The sequence below is a fragment of the Gymnogyps californianus genome, chromosome 1 (genome assembly GCF_018139145.2).
Source record: "Gymnogyps californianus isolate 813 chromosome 1, ASM1813914v2, whole genome shotgun sequence".
Lineage (NCBI taxonomy): Eukaryota > Metazoa > Chordata > Aves > Accipitriformes > Cathartidae > Gymnogyps > Gymnogyps californianus.
Window position 1 is genome coordinate 216,937,804 of NC_059471.1, and position 21,988 is coordinate 216,959,791.

The following is a 21,988-nucleotide window of genomic DNA, read 5'->3' on the forward strand; positions in this document are numbered from 1 at the left end:
AATTATAATGTTCCTGAAAATGGAACTTTATCTTAAATTAGGATAAGACGTCAGGGGTGAAGATGGGAATTGCTCAAGGTAGGAGCAGAGGGGAGGCAAGAGGAGCGACCACGTCCTTGTGCAGAAGTCACTGCTCTTCCCGCACCATCTTTGGGTCATTTGGCCTCACTCCAGCCTAAGGATGGACAACTTTTGTCCTCAGGTTTGCTGAGTCGCAGATTTCTTATTCATTGCGTGTGTCTGGGAAATGCCTTGCCTGCTGCTGATTCTCCACATTAGGAAAAAACTCCAAAATGCCCTAATGGTGATATACCAGATGTTCGGAAGCAGAGAGCCTGACTCTTGGGGGATGACATTTCTCGTGTTTGTCGTTAAGTAATTTTCGCGTAATGAGAGCACTTGAGCACATGAAGATGCAAAGAAAGTGGCTGAACCACTGGGTAATGACAGCACGTCACTCCCCTTCCTTTGGTGACTGCATGGATTATAAATTCCTCAAGGAGGGGATTTTGCTGGCTTTGTAATTAAAACACACACCAGGCATTTCACTGGCATGTGGGCTGTGGCAGCCCGAAGAACATGCACTCAAGTCCAACAAAGTATTTAAGCCTGAGTTTAACTTTCAGATCTATGCGTTGAACCGATGAATACTTGCTCTATAACTAGAGGTCCGCCACAGTCATGTCTCCATCAGAGCTGGTTGCCCTCGATTCCCTTTACAGCAAGTAGCGAGAAGTGAGCATGATTAGAGTGCAATTTTCTGAATTGGTTTAAATTTTCTTTGAAATGAGATGAAGGGCTTCCTAGGAGTGCCTGTTGCTTTTTTACAAGGATCGGGGAGCAGAGGTGACCTGCTCAGGTGGCATTATCCATGGCAGACGTCTATCGCTAGGCAAGGTGAGCCCCTCCTCGGCTGTCTGGGGTCAGGAGGTGACTTTGCAGGTGGGCAGATCAATCCGTAAGCACCCTCGATAGGTTTTTACACCCAGTAGCAGCCCCTGTATTAACTGGATTAGGGGGCTGAATTCATTTGGCAGTTCCTACATCCCTAATGTCCGAACATGCTGCGATGTGTGGAATCACGTAGCATCCACTCTTCATCGGTATCGCTCCATATAGCGGAGGAAGCATCTTAAAATATCAGTCGGCACTGGAAGGCGCCGGTCCTGCCCAGGCTTTCCACTGTTGACTCAACGGTTTTATTTTGATCAGCCATTTCAGTTTTTCCTGGAGGCGCTTTTAATCTTCGCGCTGTAACCTTTAAAGATACAGGTTTTAGTGGCCTCTGTAATGATTTTCATTGCCTGAATGTGGATGTCTGAGTTGCTCTGAGTAAAGAGATTAATTCAATTTTCCTAAACTGGAAATGGACTGAAGAAGTGAGAGGCTTCATTGACTTTCTTTGCTTGGTTCTTGGTGTATTAGTGAAACAATCAATGGCGGTGAACTTCTCAGCCAGCAGAAACTGGCATTGACATTTCCAGGGACACAAGCTCAGGAAGATGTGAATAAACATTTTTAAGAAGTGGTTTTGGCTGTTAGACTTGGCCAGAGCACGTTCCTACTCTGCATTAACAACATCAGGATATATTCTCCTGGAAATGAATTACAAACAAATTCCTCATTTATCCCTGAGGTGACAGTCTTTTGCTGATATGTGCTTTCTTGAGACTAATAAGTTTTGAATGTCGGTGGGAAAAAAAAAATCAAAGTAATTACTTCGTGTTCCCAAGCTCCTTATTTGTGTAGGTGCATGTGTGTTTATCTCTCTCTGTCATGCTGCATTGCTAATGGTAATTAAAGTGAAGGGATTTTTCTTGTTAGAAGTTTTTCTTCTTAATTTCTACCTTTAGTGACTTTGGCCTCCGTGACAATACTTAGCCACTGACCAGTTACTTGCAGAACTGCAGTTGCTTTAATATAACATCTAAGTTTAGGAAACTCTGGCTGTCCAGCTGGAATTGGATCGTTTTGTTTATTCAGGTCTGCGGTACGTAGGGTGGGTGTTGGTTTTCTTTGCAGACCAGGTTTTGAAAGCACGTCCTGTGGGTGTGAGTCCTGATATTCGCTGTCATCTTGGTGGTGGTTCTTGCAAATGACAGAGTACTCGTCAACATTTGCTGTATTTGACTACACAGAATTTGGTGTGTGGGTGATCATAGCAAAAATGCGGAGCAAAACCAAGTTGTACGTTGTCAACACTGGTGTGGTGTGTGTTCACCACGTGCTCGTGGCTCCCTGGTAAAGCAGCGTAGGACACGTTGTCTATGGCTCAATGGGTGGGCCAAGGAGCTCTGCCAGGTTTCCAGCCTTGGGTGTCCATCCCACCCAGGGAGGGCTTCAGTCTCTGCCTGCACTTCATTTTTTTGCATAAAACATGAAATACGTGGGCTGGACAGAGGCCACAGGGCTTTCCCACCGGCTCCCCAGGCTGCACAGTCTGCAGGTCAGGCCTCAGTCTGGATCAGGAGACCAAAACCACAGCCCCACCACGGTGTCCAGAAACTGCCTAGGTTAATACAGGCTTTCTCATACCGTAGAAATATGAAGATGACTGTGAAAGCTCATTTCCAGGTCCACGTAAAGCATAAAACACATGTGATACACCACTGGCTTTAGCCACGAAGGGGCTAGGCAGGCTTTTGTGTGCATAGAGAGCAGCTTTGTTTGCTTACTTTAAAAATGGCATAGGAACATTTTAGCAACCCTCTTCTCTCAGCTGAGTCCAAGGACCTTCTCCTCCTGCCTTCACTTCGTCCCCTGCACTTCCACAGCTTCAGGCTATGGAAATCACATCAAGCATCACACAAGGTGTTGGGCTGCAACCGTGGCTGCACTGGAGACAGAGGCAGCAATGTGCAGGGATGGAAACGGTGATCTGAGCAGACTCATTAAAGATGGAGTGAAAATATGCCTTTTACAGCGTCCCTCCTGAAACAGGTGTTGTATTTATTGTAATGAGCACTGCTGGGCACAACGGGTTGAAATCTGAAAGACCTACGTGGTGCTGGTTGGAGACACGGCAGCTGGGGTGTGAAGGCAGGCAGGCCACGCAAGCATGGAAGATGAATGGTTGGTAGTAACGATCTTACTAAAAGCTTACAACCTTGAAATGGATCCTAAACGTCATGACAGACCCCAGGTCTCCTAAGGGACCTGAGAGAGATCCAGAAAAGGGGAGACCATTCTGTGCTGCATGATTCCAAGGGGCAAAAGTTGATTTTGAACAGGCAGAATAGTGCCGAAATGGAAAGCAATGTCCTCATCCATCCCTTGTTCAGGGTCACAGCCTTCTCCGTTCCCACAGCGCCGCAGCACTTCTCACTGGTATCTCCTGGTGAAATTCATTGCATCCTGACTCTCACGTTGGTGGCGAATGGCTGTCCTGCAGTCGGTACGGCTGTCACCTGCGTGCATGCAGCCGGTGGAGCGGCTCGGCTCTCCTGCAGAGCAAATGCGTGCTGGTTTCTAATTCAAAAAACAAGCAGATGGCCAAAAAGGAGGGGTGGGCATGTAAAGGTTTGCCTGCAGCTCTCCCTCCGGGAATTCAGTGGGCCAGCAAAGATCAGGAGAGTTGGTGGCAGAGATTGCTGTGGGAGCCCGGAGGAGGGATGGAGAGGGACCTTTTACCCTAGAACCTGTGTACCATGCAGAGCTCGAGGAGAGGAGTGTTCGAGGTTCTCCCTACCCTCGTGGGAGGCCACGAGCATGTTTTTGTACCCATGGATGTGCCATAACATCACTAGGTGGATTTCTTTATGTATTTAAATTGCAATTCAGTCTTTAGTTATTTTTTGTGATCATTACTGTTTTGCAAGTGATCGCTGTCCAGGGAGAAGCGAGGAAGAAGAGGGAACTCATGTGGTTTTGCTTTTCGTTTAAGGGGTTTTTTTCCCTCTACAGTAGCAAAGAGTGGCACCTACCAGCACAAGAAGTGGTCTTCAGTGGATCGCCTGCTCTCTTTGCAGCAAGGTCCTCCATGCTCACCTGTGAGCCATAAGAGCTGGCTGGTGTGATGGAGGAGCTTTGCCAAGGGGAGGTGGAAGGGATGGGAGGAGGATGGCCATTTAAACACTCCCTAATTTGCCAGCCAGATGGGCATGTAACAAGCAAATCTCCAGTTACGTCTTAAAGTTCCTAAAGGGTCAAATAACATCATGGAGATAGTTCTGGTTTGAGGTGTCTCTGTCACCTAGCCTTGGACTGCCTTGGTTGACACTGTTCAGACAAGGTCAAAATTTAGCCCCAGACTCCAGACTGAGCCTGAACAAACATCCAGAGTCATCCCACGGGAATAGATACCCCTGTGAGTGTACGTGAATGTGAACTCCGTGTCTGAGCTCTCACATAACCTGCTTGGAGCTCCTATTTGATCTAGAAATTGCTTTCCGCTCCCATGCTTAAAGGTGGGCTCTGCCTGTGCTGAGTTTGTGTGCTGAAGGTGTGGTAGCCTGCTGGGAGCTTCTGCTTAAACACACAGCAAACAGAGCTGTTAGAGGAAGGACAGATTTTTTAAGAAGGGAAGTTGGCGTGACACAAAAAAAAATTGTAAAGAAAGGGGGAACCATCAGCGTGTGAAGAACAGCCATCCCAGGCATTTGTCTGCAGCTGAAATAAAGGTAAATATTGGATTGTCAGCTTGAAATGCATCTCTATTGCTTAGCTCCAGCCTGCAAATGGAAGCAATTAGAAAAATGTCCTGCCTTTTTCACAGTAGGCTGCATCTTTCTAGCACAAGCCCCACAGATAGAAAGACACATGCAAGTCCTTAAGTAGCAGATTGGTTTACCCTGTCAGTCAGATCTCATTAGAAACTGCAATGCTTCATACCCGGTAATCTGCTAGGAAATAACAGATATTGGTGCCGTGCGATCCGTTTTTAAGAGTCACGGCTCATCACTTTTCTATGCACTAAAGTCATACCTTTCACAGAGGTCTCTCTCTTAATTAGATTCAGCCAGGGAGCAGAGCATTTCAACCTGCTGATGCAATGGCATCCGGGAATCAGAAATGTTTCACTTGGAAGGTGTCTGAGCAGGCAGGGCACGGCTGGTAGGGTGGAAAATATCAGTGCTAGGACACAAGGGGGACAGGTGAGGACGTGGCCAGTTCTGGGAATGGTGCTTTCAAGGTCACAGCTGAGGACAAGAGAGAGGAGAGAGGAGCAGGGGGTAGCAATGGCCCGGAGCCAGTTCCTGCTAGACTGTAGGAGGGAAGACGGAAGACGAGCAAAGGACAGAAATAGCACAACTGAGAGGACCAACAGGCTCAAGCCATGACATAGCGTTAGGGCAGAGTAAGATACCTCGACAGTAGGGTCCAGGGCAGGTATAGCCCAGGAACCATACAGCAGAGCCGGCCAATTTTCCAGCTCCTTTAAGTCATGCATGGAAATCTCTCCACAACCCGGAGCCCCAAGATGTGTAGCACGTACCTGTGGAGGTAAGAGCACTTCTCGGGGTGTCTCAGAGGCATCCCTCCGGCTCAGCGAGTCCCCAGTAGCTGGGAGGGTGATCTGGAGAAACATCACTGACCTGCTCCTCTCTGGGCAGGGGCTGTTGGCCACAGTCAGCACAGTGGGACACCAGGACATGGACTTCTGGTGGACCATGGTGTGGCCTGGTACAACCATTCTTGCTTTGCATGGCAGCTCCCTGGGTGCTTATCTTCTACTGCAGGGAGGAGCAGACCCCAGGATACCTGCGGCCAGCAGCCCTGTGCCAACACGTTCCAAAATACACGCTCATCACATGCACAAGCACACGCGCTCACCATGCCACATGCTCCAGGCTTGGCAGCCGTGCTCAACTGCTTCAGGACTGAACACAGCTCAAGGACCTTAGGTTGGCTGTACCCCCCATGGTGCCTGCTCAGCATGGCCTTTGCTCGGGGTTAGTCCATCTCTGAGAAGCAGACTGGCATGCTAAAGTGGCTGAACAACTTCTGCTACTTAAAAGCTGGCATGAGTAGCTCTCTGGCCCTACCTGAAGCAGGCTCTCTTCCCAGATTTACCAGGGGCTTGCTAAGGATGTGATTCACTTTCCTAAATATAGTGCCGTTTGAAAGACCCTTGGATAGCGTAGGTATGTGAGCAGGGCCGGCAGGTGTGACACAGGGGTTCCAGGAGACCCAAACCCCACCTGAAATGGTTGCACTAGTGACCTGTGTTTAGGCAGACTGAGATACATTCCTCCATTTCCTTCTACAGTTAGTTACTCTCTAACCAGCAAGATCCTTAATTCATTCACTTTTGGTCTGTTTTGGAGTTTTTGGCCAACTCAAGGCTAGTAGTGAGTACTTCTGTTGCCAAGCCACGTGTCCTTATCGGTGTCCCTAAAGAAGGATTTCCACCAGCCGCATTCTGCAACCAGTAGTTTCGTTCCACCTGGTGAAGACTGGTGCCTCAGGATGTGCGGGTCATTCCAGGGGATGGGTCATTCTTGGCCGATAGGATCTGTAAAACTCGTAGCTATCGCGTGGTATCATCAGGATTTCTTTTCCTGTGTCACATGCTGTATCTGAGTTGGCCAAAGAAAGTTCAAAGATTGTTGTTCCACGTTTCAAATTATGAGAGGTGGGGCTGAGGCAAAGGTCTTTGCTCACTGGGGCACCTGGGAACCTTCCTTTCTCCCTGGCGCGGAAGCATTGATGATTAGGGCGGTAATTTGCCCTCGTGCTAGGGAATATTCTCACCTCCAGCTGATTTCCTATGGATTTCCACACTGCCTTCCTCTAGAGCAAGGGACCACTGATCGGTACCCAAAGGAGCCACAGCCCCACACAGAGAGGAGACCACCGATGAGCCCATCTCCTGGCTCTGGGATCTAACGAAATTCTTGCGGGCTTCATGGAGCCAGTTGCTTCGCATGGGGACAAGTTTCCATTCAGCAGTTTCTGACCCATGGAGGAACAGCTCCACATCATCTTCTTTCCCTCCCGCTCCCCTGTCTTCCCTCTTCAAGCTCATGCAGTTAACATCCTATTTTGGGTCTTCAGCCACCCCAGTGGTTTTCACCGTGAGCTTTCCCAGAAAAGGTGTGGTCCGTCTGAGCTGGATTTTGGATACTAAGGTGTGATTGTCATAATTACCCTCTGACTTCCATCCCTGAATGAGATGAAAATGCTGCCGCAAAAGGGAAGCTGTGATTTTTGCAGCTAAATCAGTAAAAAACTGAGTAAACTGAGAGATGATTCTTCAACTGCAGAAGGCGACTGGCTCCAGGGCACAAAAGCACACAGTCTGAATGGGGAATGCAGATCAGGCAATTCCTGTCTATCCAAGGTAGATCCTCTGGTGAGGCTGACATGAAAAATTCTGACTCAAATGCAGGAAACATGGAGTTAAGGAGGTGAATTATTGATGGAGCGCAAGTATTACCATATCTGACAGATGGAGACTGTCTGAGAACATTTTGCAGAGTGGCATCTGCACCGTGCCTGATTGGCGTCCCTGAACTTTCACACATCAGATGTAGAATATCAACACACAAACTCTGATGTAGCAATTAAATCTGTCCCGTAATGAACCTGGGCTTTGTAGCCAAGAGAAAGCCATACGCTCAGGTAAAGACCAAAAACCTCGATCCTTGTATTTTAGGAAGATATTAAAATAATTACATCCAGACCACTGCGTTTGAATGTACACATATGATGTCAACATATACAGATATGTATCGCTTTCAGGAAATGGTCTGCAATGTGTAATCTCTTACTCGGATTTTATTGAAGGCTGCAAAGCTTGCCTTGTATTTTACAATTTGTATTCCAGATTTGAGATCAAATAATACAGAAAAGATATAAAATTCAGATGACATCTCACGTCACCTAAGTGCATTAACATCCAAAGCTGAAGTCAGTCTCTCAAGTGCATACAGAAGTCATATATCAGATACGTATTCCACGTTGTCATGTGTGCAAAAACAAAGAGGAGAAGAAGAAAAGAGGTGCAAATAATAGCAAGTTTTATGCTTTCATGAAGAACAGCTTGTATTATGAAGAAGCAATATGTAAAATATGTCTTTTTTAATAAGATTCAGTGCCTTCGTATTCCAGGTTGTTTTCTTAAGCCCAACGCAACTTGGTAAACGATTGTAATTTTTTGCCATCTGTTAACTGTTTGGTGCGCTGTGTGAAATTCATTCTTCCTTCACTTGTAGCATGCAAATGTGCAGATTCTGAGAATCGTCAGGAAAATGTGCTTTTTGTCCCTGGCGGGGGTTCAAGGGTGGACACCAGCGGGGAAGCTGGTCCTGGGAGGTTACTCAGTGAGCACCAGCATGGGGAGGGCTGTTAATGGGTTGTAGCCATCCCGTTGCACACACAAAGGAGTTCACACACACAAAGGACTTCACTCTGACCCCTTAATCCCAACAGACCTTCATTTTCTCAACCGCAAAGCAGCCTTTTGAGAAAACGGAGAAGTTCCGTACATGATGTCTCTAAAGTGCTTCGAGATGTACAAATGGGAATTTAATGAGGAGGTTAATAAATTAATACAAAAAACTACAGGTTCAGTTCTCACAGCAGAGTTCTTTTGATAGTCTGGAGGTTTTGTACAGTTAGAAGATGCATTTCTGGAAGGAGATAAAAATAGCCGTTCAGAGCAATTTCTCTGCTTTTGATGGCTATGTACTACTTCATCAGTTTAGAAGCAGCGCTGAGATTCTCTTCTCACTCTATAGGGACCAACTTTGTTTCCAAGGAGCCACTGTTGCACTGCAGTGGAGTCTGTCTGGGGTTTGCAGCCTGTGCATAAGGAGTGGTGAGCAAAGGGATGCCTCTCCGAGATACTCCCATCAGTAAGACAAGTAGACCTGTTTTTTCCATGCAGTGGAGAATGGAGATAGAAACCACATCTATGGCTGTGGGTCTTATCATGCACTGACGTTGCCTTGATGTTTTCATTTTAAATGCTAAGAGTTTATGCTGTCTGGCAAAAAATACCGCAGTGCAGATCTGTTGGCTCAAAAAGTTGAGACCATTAGAGCTAAAATTTCACCAAGAATGGCCAGAAGAGGCCACAGTTGTACTGCACACAGCAGTGTTGGTGCTTGCTCTGGCTTAGGTGAATGCTCTTTCAGGAGCGGTGTTTTTCAAAAGGAGCAATTAAAAGCGGCCTTCTCGCTTTGCCTACTACAACAATACCTTAGAGAGGCAATGGCTTCCCTCTGTAAATATGTCTTTTGCCCTAGGTATGATAGAAAGGGAAAAGCAATTTCAACCAGAAGTATTGCTGCAAGAGCAAATGAGTAGCAGCTGGCCATAAATACCTCTAGCCTGCAAATCTGAAGGTTTCTGAGCATCAGAAGTATTGAGAACTGGCATATTAGGCGTGATGAAACGTTCATCTGGCCAGTGGCCAGCGCAGAATGCATGGAGGAGAGTGTTGAAGTTCTTAACCATTAACTCCTTCATCCAAGAGACCCATAGTTCTACGTTGATGTCCCCTGCTTTCGGCCTTCTAAAAATTTGGCATTGAATCCATCCTGGCTGCCTGGTTTCTTTATAATAAACAACCTCCACAGGGCACTTCAACCCAATATAACTATCTATTTTAGTGTAGGATGAATTGACTTTGCCCCATTTCTTCTCCATTCATAGGTAGGTCATGGCAATCAATCCCCGTGAGGTGGTGGTGGTGGTGGTAACTGATGATGGCGAGCCGGTGGGTAGGGTTTGAGGCTGCCACACCATTTTGTTTTCCTCCTGGCTTGGAGGAGGAAAATACTGTGCACGGTATTGAGCAAGTCGGGGTCTGTAGGTCACTTTGCCGATCTCAGCGATTTCTAGGCTGGAGCGAGGTAATGATGCTCGACGGTGCTACCAGGAGAAGAAACAATAGTGCCGTGAGGTAAGTGAATCCAATAAAGGGCTCTTCCATGAGAAAGAGCAACACGTTCAACAAAAAAATGGTAACAAACCAAATTTGGTGTCAGCATGACCACAGAAAATCTCAGTTCCCTGATTTCTGAAGCCACTGCAGCATTCAAACCAAACGAACAAAGGCAGCCAAAAGAAAACATCAACTGGAGTTTTCAAGAATTTTAAGCTGTTTGCCTGACTCCAGCAAGTGGTTCAAACCTCCTTTGAAGCAGCGAGGCCCGGCCGCAACCTACTACAGGCAGACTCTGACTTGATGGACCTTGTAATTTCCTACCGTAGTTCACATGTTGCAGCCTGTTCTGCCTGTTAGCAAGCAGATCCCATCAGATGTGTCCTTCACCCATCGGTAGCTACCAAACGTTCCCGGTTTTATTCAAAATCAGCAAACACGCACCACTGAGCATCTCCCCGATAACAGCGTCGGGTTTTTGTATCCAGTTCCAAGCCACTTGATCCTAAATAAGGCCAGGGGTTTTTTACCACAGTAATTGTTGCTCCCAAAGGGTAGCTAAAATTGTATTATTTTTTGCTGACTGGAGCAATCTTTGCAGTACTTTGCATCGAACTGCTGACTCTGTCTTCTTTAGGGCTACATTCATTTCCACGTTTCCTCTCATTTATGCATGAGGCAAGGGGAAAAATTGCTTAATATTCTTTATAAACTGGCATATGGTATAGATAATTTTTTCTTTTTACTATATGCAGTAAAAATGCAAATGTGTGTGGCTTATTTGCAAATGCTGGCGTTAATAACTGATATTTAAACAAGTCAGATTAGCACTTTTACTGATCTATTAAAAAGATTTTTTGCAATCATTTGCACACTCAAAATCAATTTTAATACAACATGTAAATTGAATTTAATTTTTTTATATAAAATTGAGTTTATCTGCTTGAACCATTAAATTTACTATTTAATATGTACTTTCCAGCTCACTTGGTTAGAATTTCATTGCTCTTTATCTGTATAAATTTAATTAGCCTTGATATCATCAGTATATTATAGAACTAATTAAAGATTTAGATAAGTGCTGAGGGTGCTTCTTTAATACCCTATAAAGTTCCATTTGGAGAGCAAGAATTTCCATCTTTCATTATATCAGCCAGTATAGAGCTACAAGGAGTGTCTCAGACATTGTTTTTGAAAAATTATTTAATGGGGTTTAATGGATTTATCCTTCCTTTGAAAAGCCGTGTAATTACTGTGTATTGCTGCACCGCGTGAGGGTGGTTGGAGTTGTTCGGGGAATGGTTTTTAAATGCTACATGCACGCGTTCCCCTCCGTGATGACGCCGCCTGATGCACAGAGATCCCCATGCATCACGTGTTCCCAGCAGGGCAATGTTATCCAAGGCACGAGTGACAAACCACGGGAGGAAGGGAAAAGGAAATAAGAAGGAAATATTAATAAGAAAGTAGTAGATGAGGTAGAGCTTAGCAGGTATCACGATGAAAATGAGGAGAGAAAAAAGGAGAGATCTTCTGGAAGAGTAGTTACGTTCTACACATACCTTACCTTTTCCTTGGCTAATTAGCTCTGCGTTTTACAGGTGATTTATCATCTGTGTTTTGCAAAAAGGTTTGCAGTAGAGAGAAAATCAAGTGCTTCGGTGACACAGAGCTGCACGTAGCACCCAAAGGTGTTGGCTGGGGTTTTTTTTCCAAAACTAGCCATTAAAACAAAGCTGCTTAATCTGTATAGAAGCCAACGCATAGGTGAGCTGATTTGTATTTAGTGTTTCATATGCTGTCTGTGTGGTTTAAGTTTTAAAAGGGAAAGTAATTGGATTTTATAATTTGGTTGTCTTTAATTAGAAGACTGTACTTACACCCTTTTGAATAAATACATCTACTTTTCTTGCCTGGCTCTGTACCCTGATCAGAGTTCTGTCCGCTGCAGTCCCAAAAGCGGGTACGGTACCGATCAAGGTAGGAGGGCTTCCCATCTCTGATACTGTTTTCTACCTTGGACAAATGATTTAATTTTGATCTCAGTTCTTCCAGCTGTAAAAAAAAAAGCTAATACTATCCTTACCTCACAGCCCTGATTATTTATTAAGGGCTGTGATTTGCAGAGGTACCGCAGGAGCATGAAGCACCACTATATTATAAATTCACTTTCATTTCTTCCTCTCATGTTTTGTTTTCTTTCGCAAACCATTTCACATCTTGGGTGTTCGCACATTTTAGCTTTTTTAAGTGCTTTTTACGTTCTTGACACTCTCCTCCTGCAGTAACACAGCTCAGAGCCGTCTGTGCCTCCTGCCCCAAATTGTGCCGCGTGTTACGGTGTGTGGCGATGGGGCATCTGCCTTTGGGCTTCCGAGAGGCTCTGAACGAAGTGGCCTCTGCTGCACCTAGAGAAGATGTAGATCATAGCGGCACGCAGACATTTTTCGCCTAATTTTAGGTTCCCCCTGCAGTCCATGGAAACAAATAGGTGCTTCTCGGCCATAGTTTATCTCGCCCCAGGCAGACATGAGAGGTGTCCGTTTCTTGGCAGGGTTTGTAAGAGGAGCTGAGGTTGACTAGCACAGCAAAAACGTCTCTGATGTGGACATCTAAAGCTGTGTGAATTCCCCTAAAGCACTTTGGGTTCTTCTGGAGGCAGAGAATGGGCATTACTGTTGCTGTCCCCAGAACTGCTCCAGGTTAATTAAAAATCAAGAAAGAGATCTTAAGAAATGATGATCAGGATATACATTCCCCTGTGGAATAGTGTCCTGAGGGTAATGATATTCTCTGGTATGTTTTAGGGCTGTAACTGCATAGAGGACTTAAAGGATGCAGTTTACCATGAGCAGCGGTTAGAGAGTGGATATATGATGTAGCAGATACCTTCCATCACTAGTTTCTGTTTTGTTATCATAAGCTCCTAAGGTGGAAGAATAACCAGCATCCGTACTTGCAGACTCTTGCTTTAAAATGCTGACCACTGACGCATGTATGCAAACATCATTGCAGACTTCATGAGGTGTAGAAATTACAGTAATTGCTGGTATTTCAAGTTTTCAGAACTTGCTTTGCAAAATCCTACATGCTAGAGCTCATCTTTCCTGCCCCGTCTCCAGTGCCCTGTAACCGTCAACTCCGTCCTCGTCTCTTTCCCTTTCCCACCTCAAATGTCTCATGCTCCATAGACAGAAAAGCCCCATGGGCTTCTCTTCTCGGTCAAGCCAGTCCTGAAAATCCATTTCTTCTGCGTTACATGAACTGAAGTTACCTCATTTCTTGCTCTATTTTCCGTTTTTGCACTCACTCACCTCCCCCATATATTTAAATGTAATGGTTCCACCAAGATCTGCGTGTATCAAAATTGAGTGACTTTATAACTGCAGCTTTGGTCTTTTTTCCTCTTCACTTGCATGCTCGTTGTTCTGTCACGTCGTTTTTCATAGAATCACAGAATGGTTTGGGTTGGAAGGGACCTGTAAAGGTCAGCTAGCCCAACCCCCCTGCCATGAGCAGGGACATCTTCAATGAGATCAGGTTGCTCAGAGCCCCGTCCAGCCTCACCTTGAATGTTTCCAGGGATGGGGCATCTCCCACCTCTCTGGGCAACCTGTGCCAGTGTCTCGCCACCCTCATCGTAAAAAATTTCTTCCTTATATCTAGTCTGAATCTCCCCTCCTTTAGTTTTTGCCTAGGTTTAGTCTGTAAGTGCTTCATACTTAACCTTTTTTACTTTCTTATTAGAGTACCAAAGATATTTTGGGTGCTATAAAAGTGACTCCCTAATCCCCAAAAAGGGAGGGAGATAAGGGACAGAATTTTTTCTTTTGTTCCCTTTGGGTAAGTCAGCACCCAGATCTGAGTTCTTGCCTTGTGCATCTGTTTCTGTCTGCACTACGACAGAGTAGGCACCCAGCTATATAATGAAGGAATAATTAAAGTAAGATCCTTTATTCTGAAACATCACACTGTTTGTCTGAAGGTCCTTCTCTTAAGAAGAGATCAAGTCATTCTCAGGGAAATCAGAATTTAATTTTGAATTCACCTGGCCATCTTTTGAAAAACTTTTGTGTGTGCAGGCCTTGGGTTATAGGTTAATATTAGCATTTAAATGGAGAACGGTATTAATAGCCCTCAGAGGAGCTTGTCTTATCCTGATTGCCTTTCCGGAGATTTTTTCTAAATGAGAAAGCCTCTTAATTTTTTTTTTCTTTCTCCAGGAATATTGTTGAAGAGACCATCTTTTTTTATATGTATATACTCAAAATCCATCCTTGCAAAATGGGTTCGTTGTTGGCAACTTGATGTTTTGTTTTAAAACTGCTCTTTAAAAAACAACAAAACAAGCTGTTTTGTGTGTCAGTTGGCTTCTTCAGTTTTGGTTTGCCCATGGGATTTTTTTCTTGCACCTGGGAACCATTTCCACCAGTGATATTTAACCTTCCCTATCTGCTCTTAGTACAAAGGTGTTCTTCATATGATGGTAGATCTTCCTGGGCCAATTCCAGCCTGCTAAAGTGAGCAGAAAGAGTACAGTTGTATTTACGCTTTGGGTTAGGCATTATTTGCTCTAAGGTATGTGTTTGTCCTAAAAAAATTCCCAAAGAATTCAAGGGTTAGTTCAGAAACTTTGAACCCAATCCCATTGCCAATAGTCGGAGGAACAGGTCACAAATGTCTAGGTTGGTTGACTTCCCGGGATGTGAGATAATCACATGAAGGAGCATTGTAAGGATGATTTTATTTTTTAAAAAAGAACAAATCTTTGTCATACAAGCCATCAAAACTCGTTCATCATCCTGTATGAGCAGGATAGTAAGGACTTTGGACACCTTAGACAGTCCTTCACTCCTCGCTCCCCCAAAATATGGCCATCAACACTGAAGCTGAACATAAGTGGAGAGTTTGGCCAGGTATTTACCATCCTAAAGAGCTAAAGGCTTGGAGCCAGATGAATGTTTCCTTCCCCTCGTAAAACAGCAGTTGTTGGTATTTCCATAGCAAACAGGGAGAGATGCTCTGTAAGAACCTGTACCACATTTACGTGTATAAAATCTGTGGTATCAGATCAACTCAACAAGTCCCATCTACGCTTTTCAGCATAATACAAATAAATAGTAACTGTGCAAGTAAGCATACAAACAAAAAGATTTCCCTGATGAGGTGAGTCACCCAGGTCACTTCGTTCCCATCAGCCACATTCCTGACTTCATACTCAGGTGAGTAAAGATTCGTGAGTTCAGCTTTGATCTGTTCTCTTCTTACCCCAAATATCTCACTGCTGAGCACCGGGAGGATCTTACTGCCCAGGCTGATGATCTGTGTAGGGTAAATCAGCGTACGTGTGCTTAGCTGTGCTCACATAGAAGCCGACATAAGGCTTGGGAAGCTAAATTTGCTTTTTGGTTAGGTATGCTAATCTGCTATTATTATTTATTAACCTATTTGTCAGATGATAGAATCAGCTTTTGATAAATATTAATTCTTCTCTCTGGTTTTAAATCTCAACTTTAAAAAAACAAAGCAGTTCGCCAGCATTTCACTGAGTAGAGATTTCCCTCACCTGTCGTCCATTTATTTCCCCCATCCCTTACTAACTTGCTTTTCTCAACCTCCTCTTGATAATCAAAAGAGCATTTATAATGGCAGGGACAAATACACTTCTGAAAGCAAAATGAAGAGCCTAAATAAAAAATCACAGAACAAGAGGCTCATCCCACTCACTCTTTCATATTTCATTATTTGATAACATCAGAAGATGAGTCCATCAGAGCTGCTTGGGCAAAGGCAAACAGGAGTGTGTCTGATCAATATTTATTAATACTTTCAAAGACAAGGGAGGCAAAGTTGAGCAGACTTCGTAATGGAGTGAATAATTACTCATGCAAATAGGGTTTGGCCCACGGCAATGCCATGCCAAAGCAGCAGGTTTTTAATTGCACCCAATTAAAAATGCATACCTTTTGCTCACTCGTACTGTCTCGCTCTCTTTTTTATTTTGTAGGAAATTTTTAATTAAAAAATAATCTGATCCTGAAAAGAGTGACAGATGAATCCTGTGTTTATTAGGTGCAGAATTCTTCAGTAATCCAAGATTTGGGACAGGCTAAAAAAGAAGGCAGCTGTAAGGACATGGGGTAAAGATGGGCTTGCATTGCTGAGCTTGTCCGGTGATCAGCCTGGGCTGCAGACAGAGCAGCTTTAGTTCCTGCTCCTTCTTCTTTTAAGGTGCTCTGTCGCCTTGGGAAGGCCAAGAGTCCTATGCTTTGGAGTAAAGACTTGCCGTCTCTCAGAGAGATCACCCCATCCAAGATATCCTCTCTGTCATTTTGTTGAAAACCCAGCCAGAGCTGGCAAATGTAAAATCTCATTTCACATCTGCTCAGCATAAATCCCCTGAAGGAGATCAGTGTTTCCTAAATCTAAGTGTTTACCTTGGCGAGCTTACTGTTTTATTCTACACATTGTGTGTATAACTGTACTTGAGATATTGCCAGTACTCTCAAAGTTAACCTGATATTAGATTTCTGACTGCGTATTGAAGCATCTCGATAATTACCCAAATCTTCTAAAACATTAAGGCTAACAGCAGCTTCTGGGCACTCGGTGAATGAGCCACGCATCAAGGTGCCGGAAGGATGCTATAGAGGCGACTAGTAGGTAGCTGCCATTCAAATTTGGGATCTTAGTTTCTGCAAGGTCCCAGATTCACCTATTTAATTATGCCAAGTTCAAGTATAAACGTTGCAGGACTAATTATAGCTAAAGAGGGGAGCTGAAATTAAAACTCATCCTTAGACCACTGATCCACAGGGCTTTATCAATCCCTGCCTGTAACTAGATGTCCCTTTAACTGCTTTAGCTGAAGAATGAGCTGTGTTTTTCTGGCTGGGAAGGAGTTTACAGTAGTGCCAGTGTGATCAAGGAGGATGAGTCTGAGCCTCTGCTGTGCCTCTGTCGCCTGCCACTGCATTGCTGCTTCTGGAACTGCATGAGATCTGCTAGTTTTTGTTTCTTATGTGTCTACGTGCAAGAGGAGCCAAGATTTAAAGAAAATCCATCAGCATGGCAGGAGGTGGATTGGACACACAGGCTTTACCATGATGTGCTCCTGAGCCAAGTCTTGTTTTTCCATACCAAGAGGTTCTCAGGGAGTTCTTCGTGCGTGTCTCAGGAGAGTGCTGGGGCTTTGTCGTTGTGCCGGGATTACAGTGTTGGCATCGTTAGCAATTAAACTGCTAAACCTGTTCCCGTGATTGGAGTTGAGGTTTGGTTTAGTCTCCTTCTCCCTGAATCCAGTACTGAGAAATATGCCCCCAAGGTTTTGTGGCTTCTGCTATTGATGTTTTATCAAAAGCTAAGATTCGATGCTGCGGCTCTGCAGGAGACCAGATCAGCCTTGCAAAATGCTTCTTGTCTCAGCCACGTCGGTATTTTCAATCCCTGTGTCAAACGCTGGCCTCGTTCAGCACTATCGGCATCACAGTCTGAGTGAACAAGAGATGTGAACGTTGAGGGGACCATAGCAGTAAATGCTATCATGTCATGTGGCAGCACAGTAGCTTCTGGGGGACCACCAATTGTGCCGTTGGGTTCCCCGTCATAGGCACGGGAACTGAACTCAGTAGCTGACGCAGGGTGACTCAGTGTGACACAAACCCGATGAGTCTGTAGCTTTTCAGGACTGCCCAAATGCCTTCTGCAAATAGCAGCAGCTACAGGGATGTGCAAGGCCTCCCCCATCCTTACCTGTCCACCTGCCTTTTGAGCTGCACAAACATCCTCTTCTATCCTGTGGTAAGTCTGGGGGATTTGGGGTTCCCTTACCAAGCCTGTTCTCAAGTGGCTTGCATGGTTTCCCTTTCTTTTCTAAGGGAAATATTCTCCTTGAGACAGTTGTCTGCCCCGTTTACCCCCTGCTTCTAAGGGAACAATGTGTCCTTGTAGCAGAGCCCACCTCCAAGTCCCCTCAGGCAGTCTGTGATGCTGGTGAACTGGTCCTCCTTCACCTCCAGGAGTTTCATAGCCTGTATCTCAAATGTGTGGAGCCTAACAGCTTGATTGTTTTTTCAGCTTCTCATTCATCCCCAGAAGCCATTTTTTATTTCTGTCTTGTGCCTTCTAGATGTATCCTCTCCTGCTCACGCACACTCCCTTCTTTTGACCACACAACCCAAATCCTGTCAGTCCTTGTTCTCTGAATCGATGATTTTGAGGTCCTCTTCCTCTAGCCGCGAGCCCTTCCTCCCACCTGATCTCAGCTGCCCCCTGGCAGCAGTTGTGTTGGCGCAGACTTTCAACCACAGGAGCGAATTGTCAGGTCACAGCAACAGGCGACGTCTTGAAGGAGGCAGAGGAGATGATAGATAAAAATGCAGAGCTCTGAAGCCCAGGAGCCTGGCCACGCTAGCAGGTGAGGCCTGAGACACTCCAAACGTGTAGCTTTGCTACAGCTGCTTACAGTCATCGCTGCAGTGATTTGCAGTCTGGCGGCACGCTGGATGCTCTCTGCAAAGGCACAGCTAAGCCAGACCTGAGAGCCCGCAAAGTAAAGAACAAGAGAAATTTAATATACAGCTTTGCCATGTTTGCCCTGATTGCTATTTTAATGCATTCAAAGAGGAGAAAAAGGGAGGGAGGTGATAACTTTTCCTGGAGCCCCTGCTCTTGGGTTTTAAATAATTTATTCCACCAAGACCTAAGGATTAGACTGCAGCCTGCCCTTGTCCTCCTGCAGAAGCGTGGAAGAGTCATGCAGGGACCTCCTCTTCAGCTGCTCTGGCCTGTTGCTGCCTTGCTTTGCTCTTCAGCCAAAGAAGTGCTGGGTATTTGGCTGAAACAAATCCTTGCTGCCATGTGATGCATGCAGACAGACAGATCTTTTCACTTCTCCTTCCCGGAGCTTTTCAGATCCTTGTTTCTTAACAAGGGTATGTAACATCTGCGTGAAGCTATAAAGTTAACTAATTCCTCTAGAAAAAGGGGTACTTTCCATCCATGCACCACTTTTTTTGGTTTTGATACCCCAAACAGACCTAAACCCACAGCCAGGCCTCACCACTTGCTGGAGCTTGCTGCAGTGGAGTCGTATGTGAGAACCTTCCCCTCATCCCTGACCTGGAAGGGTCTGCCCAGGATTGGGAACCCCTCTGCCTAAAGAAGCTTTGTAAAGCCTTGTATTTTCACAGCTCCCTCTAGACAGGGTGCTTTGTCTTGGTGATATCTAGACCTCAGACCCCTGACACCAGATCTTACCCCTTGGTACAGATGGGGAAACTGAGGCACAGAGCGCAGCTCTGTGAATTGGAAAGGCCGTGCCAGGAATTCACAAAAGTGCAATATAAAGGGCACCAGAGTCCTGACTCCCCTTCTGCTGCGTGACCTCTAGGCAGTGCTTTCCAAGAGTCACACGCTCTTCTCCCGGTTTCAAACCTTGATCAGTTTGTGCTGTAAAGGAAGGAGGGAAAGAAAAAGTCTCAAAGGACCCCAGCAGCTCTCGCTAGTTTTACCTCTTCCACCTGGGCTGTGGAGTCAGGGCAAATAATCCGGTCCCACGTCCAGTCCCAGCCCATTTTTTCTGCAGTGGTTGGATTGGCAGCTGTCAGAATTGCCCCGCTGCTTCCCTGGCCCGTGACACATTTTCCCTTCCACTAAGTACTTGCTTAAATACCCTTCCTTGGAAATCCATTCTTTCACTAATGCCACTTTACATTAATTTAAACCAGCCTGCCCTGCAGCCTCTATTATGCCTTCTCTTCAGATGATCTTTTAGTTATTAAAAGAGGCACCTCAGCTCCTGACTCAAATTTTATTTTGCATTATTCAGTATTTTTTCTGTCAAACTGTGTCTCATTGCAGGTCGCTGGAGTTTTGGGCTTGGAGCTCTTCCTATGCTCCATATCAGCATCTCTCTGCAAGAGGGCTTCATTAGGGACAAAAAAACTCCACTGCCCCTACCCCTGTGATTCCTTTCCTTTCCAGAAGACTCCTGTTCTTGCAGGCTGAGTGACTAGATATACATCTGTGCATCATCATGTATATATATCTATATGCATCTGTATCTATACACTGCTTTCTACATGCTGGATACCAAACAGTGACATCTCAGCTGACGGTAACTGCTAGGAAAGAGGAGCCGTCGTTTCCCCATAGTTTGTGTTTTAGCTGAGTATGGAAGAGCGTGGGGAGCAGATTTGTGAGATTTGCTCCCCTGTGCATGTACGTGCCCACTTGGCATCTCCTGATGTTCAATAGGAATATGTTTGCGCTCTCTTTGTACAGCACCTGACGCAGCCTTCTCTGCTCGTGGCGCTGCTGAATAAAAGTAACAGTCGATGGTATTCTACAGAACTAAAAGTCTGGAGCACCGAGTATCACTGTTCACCGGAGTGGTTTTTTTTGTTTGCTTGCTTTTCAGGCAGTATTATGAGATGCTCTACAACACAGCAGACGAGCTCTTAAACCTCGTGGTGGATCAAGGGGTAAAGTACACAGAGCTGGAATACATCTATGCCCTGAACTTACTGCACCGGAGCCAGACGGGTGTGGGAGACCAAACCACCCAGAACATGAGGTTGCAGCGGTTGAAGGAGATCATCTGTGAGCAGGCTGCTATCAAACAGGCCACCAAGGACAAGAAAATCACCACCGTGTAATCTGCGCTGTCACTCACATTAACTGAGCAGCAGGGGCTGTCAGGTTGCAGGTCCGAGCCTCTGCGTTTCTGTTATAATCAAAGGCAAAAGCGCGTATCTTCTGGGTGGCATTGTACTAGTGAGAAGGGAAATGCCATTTGAGGTTTGGGTTTGGGGTTGTTTGGGGGGTTTTGATGTGTAATCACGTAATGCTTCTTTAACGTGTTCTCCCAAGAGTGATTGCCCAGCAGGAACAGGCATCTGGTGGAGGTTTGGGTGGGATATTTGGCTTTGCTCTGTTGCTGCTGCTTTGCCTTGAGATGTACGGCAAGCTGCTATCTCTGGCGGGGTGGGAAAAGGGAATATTTCACACGGTGTTAGGTCAGAGTCTTCAGTGGAAGTTCAGACCACACTTAAGTAAACAGCACCATGACAGTCAAGCGCAGACCTGTGGGTCCCATGTGGGATCTTGGTAGTTTTGAAGCCATTCCAACAGCATTGCTGCACGGAGCCTGTTTCAGCTCTGCCAGTACTGTTCTCCACGACAGTTGTAGATGCATTTAAGTTTTCTGCTGTTTCCACTGCAAAGAGATCTAGCTGCTTATTCCTTCAGATAGTGATAAGCCAATTCTCATAGTGGGAGGTAACACGGGACCATTTGTTTCCACTTCTACTTTTTCATTATCACAGAGCCATATGGCATCAGTTTCTACAGCGCATACTGCACTGGATGGTGGTGGATGTAGGAGAAAATTGCTAATATAAGGTAATAGCAAAACTTAATTCTCTTTTTCTGAATATATCTTTTGAGTCTCCCCAGCTCAAAAGATATTTTGTAATCGTCATTTGATGTACTGGAAGGACATGCAGGCTTATGTAGCTCAGCACTAATGATCAGCAAGGGCAGGAGGAGGGCAGATCCCAGCTCTGCAGTCTGAGGCGTGCTCAGGTCACCGTTTCTGCCCTGCCTTGACCATGGAAAGCCACCTGGTAAAAGGTTCCTTATTCACTGAGGCTGAGGAGTTTATACCATCCCTCCAAACCGAGAATACACTGCACTTGTATTTGTCAAATTGTCAACCCAGCTGGGTTTCACACGCTGAGATGAGTTCTCTCTGAGCTGTGTAACTGCTTGTGTGTCAGTCTTGAAACTGCAAAATTAAAGGATGTTTAAAGACTCCTCAAAGGCTGTGGTGCTTTGTCTTTTTTTTTTAAGAACTGTTATTTTTGTGGTATGTAAAAGATTCCTTTCCAGGTCCGAATTCATATGGTGTCTTCCAAGGTTACATCAGTGTGGAAGTGGTCTTCTGAGTCATTCAGTCTAATGACTACCATGGGCCAACTGGACAAGAAGCTTCTCAACCTCCATGTTAACAGCACAACCAGTAGTTCTAGTTGTTAGCAATCTTCTTCTGGTTTCTATTCTCATTTTATTCATGAACCCAGTTTTTCTTATGCTGATATTGGCCATTAACTACAAGAGTTCCTTCCTTTCCTTGGTGAATTTGCATGAGTGAAG

General features: G+C 45.2%; 1 protein-coding gene across 1 annotated transcript in view; it reads left to right on the forward strand.

Moving 5' to 3' along the window:
• Positions 1–21,644, forward strand: part of EXOC4 (exocyst complex component 4) — a 417,970-nt gene extending 396,326 nt beyond the window's left edge. The window contains exon 18 of the mRNA XM_050900532.1: positions 20,253–21,644. Within this exon, the coding sequence (XP_050756489.1) occupies positions 20,253–20,490 (238 nt within the window). The 3' untranslated portion in view covers positions 20,491–21,644. The remainder of the gene's footprint in view (positions 1–20,252) is intronic.
• The last annotated feature ends 344 nt before the right edge of the window (positions 21,645–21,988 follow it).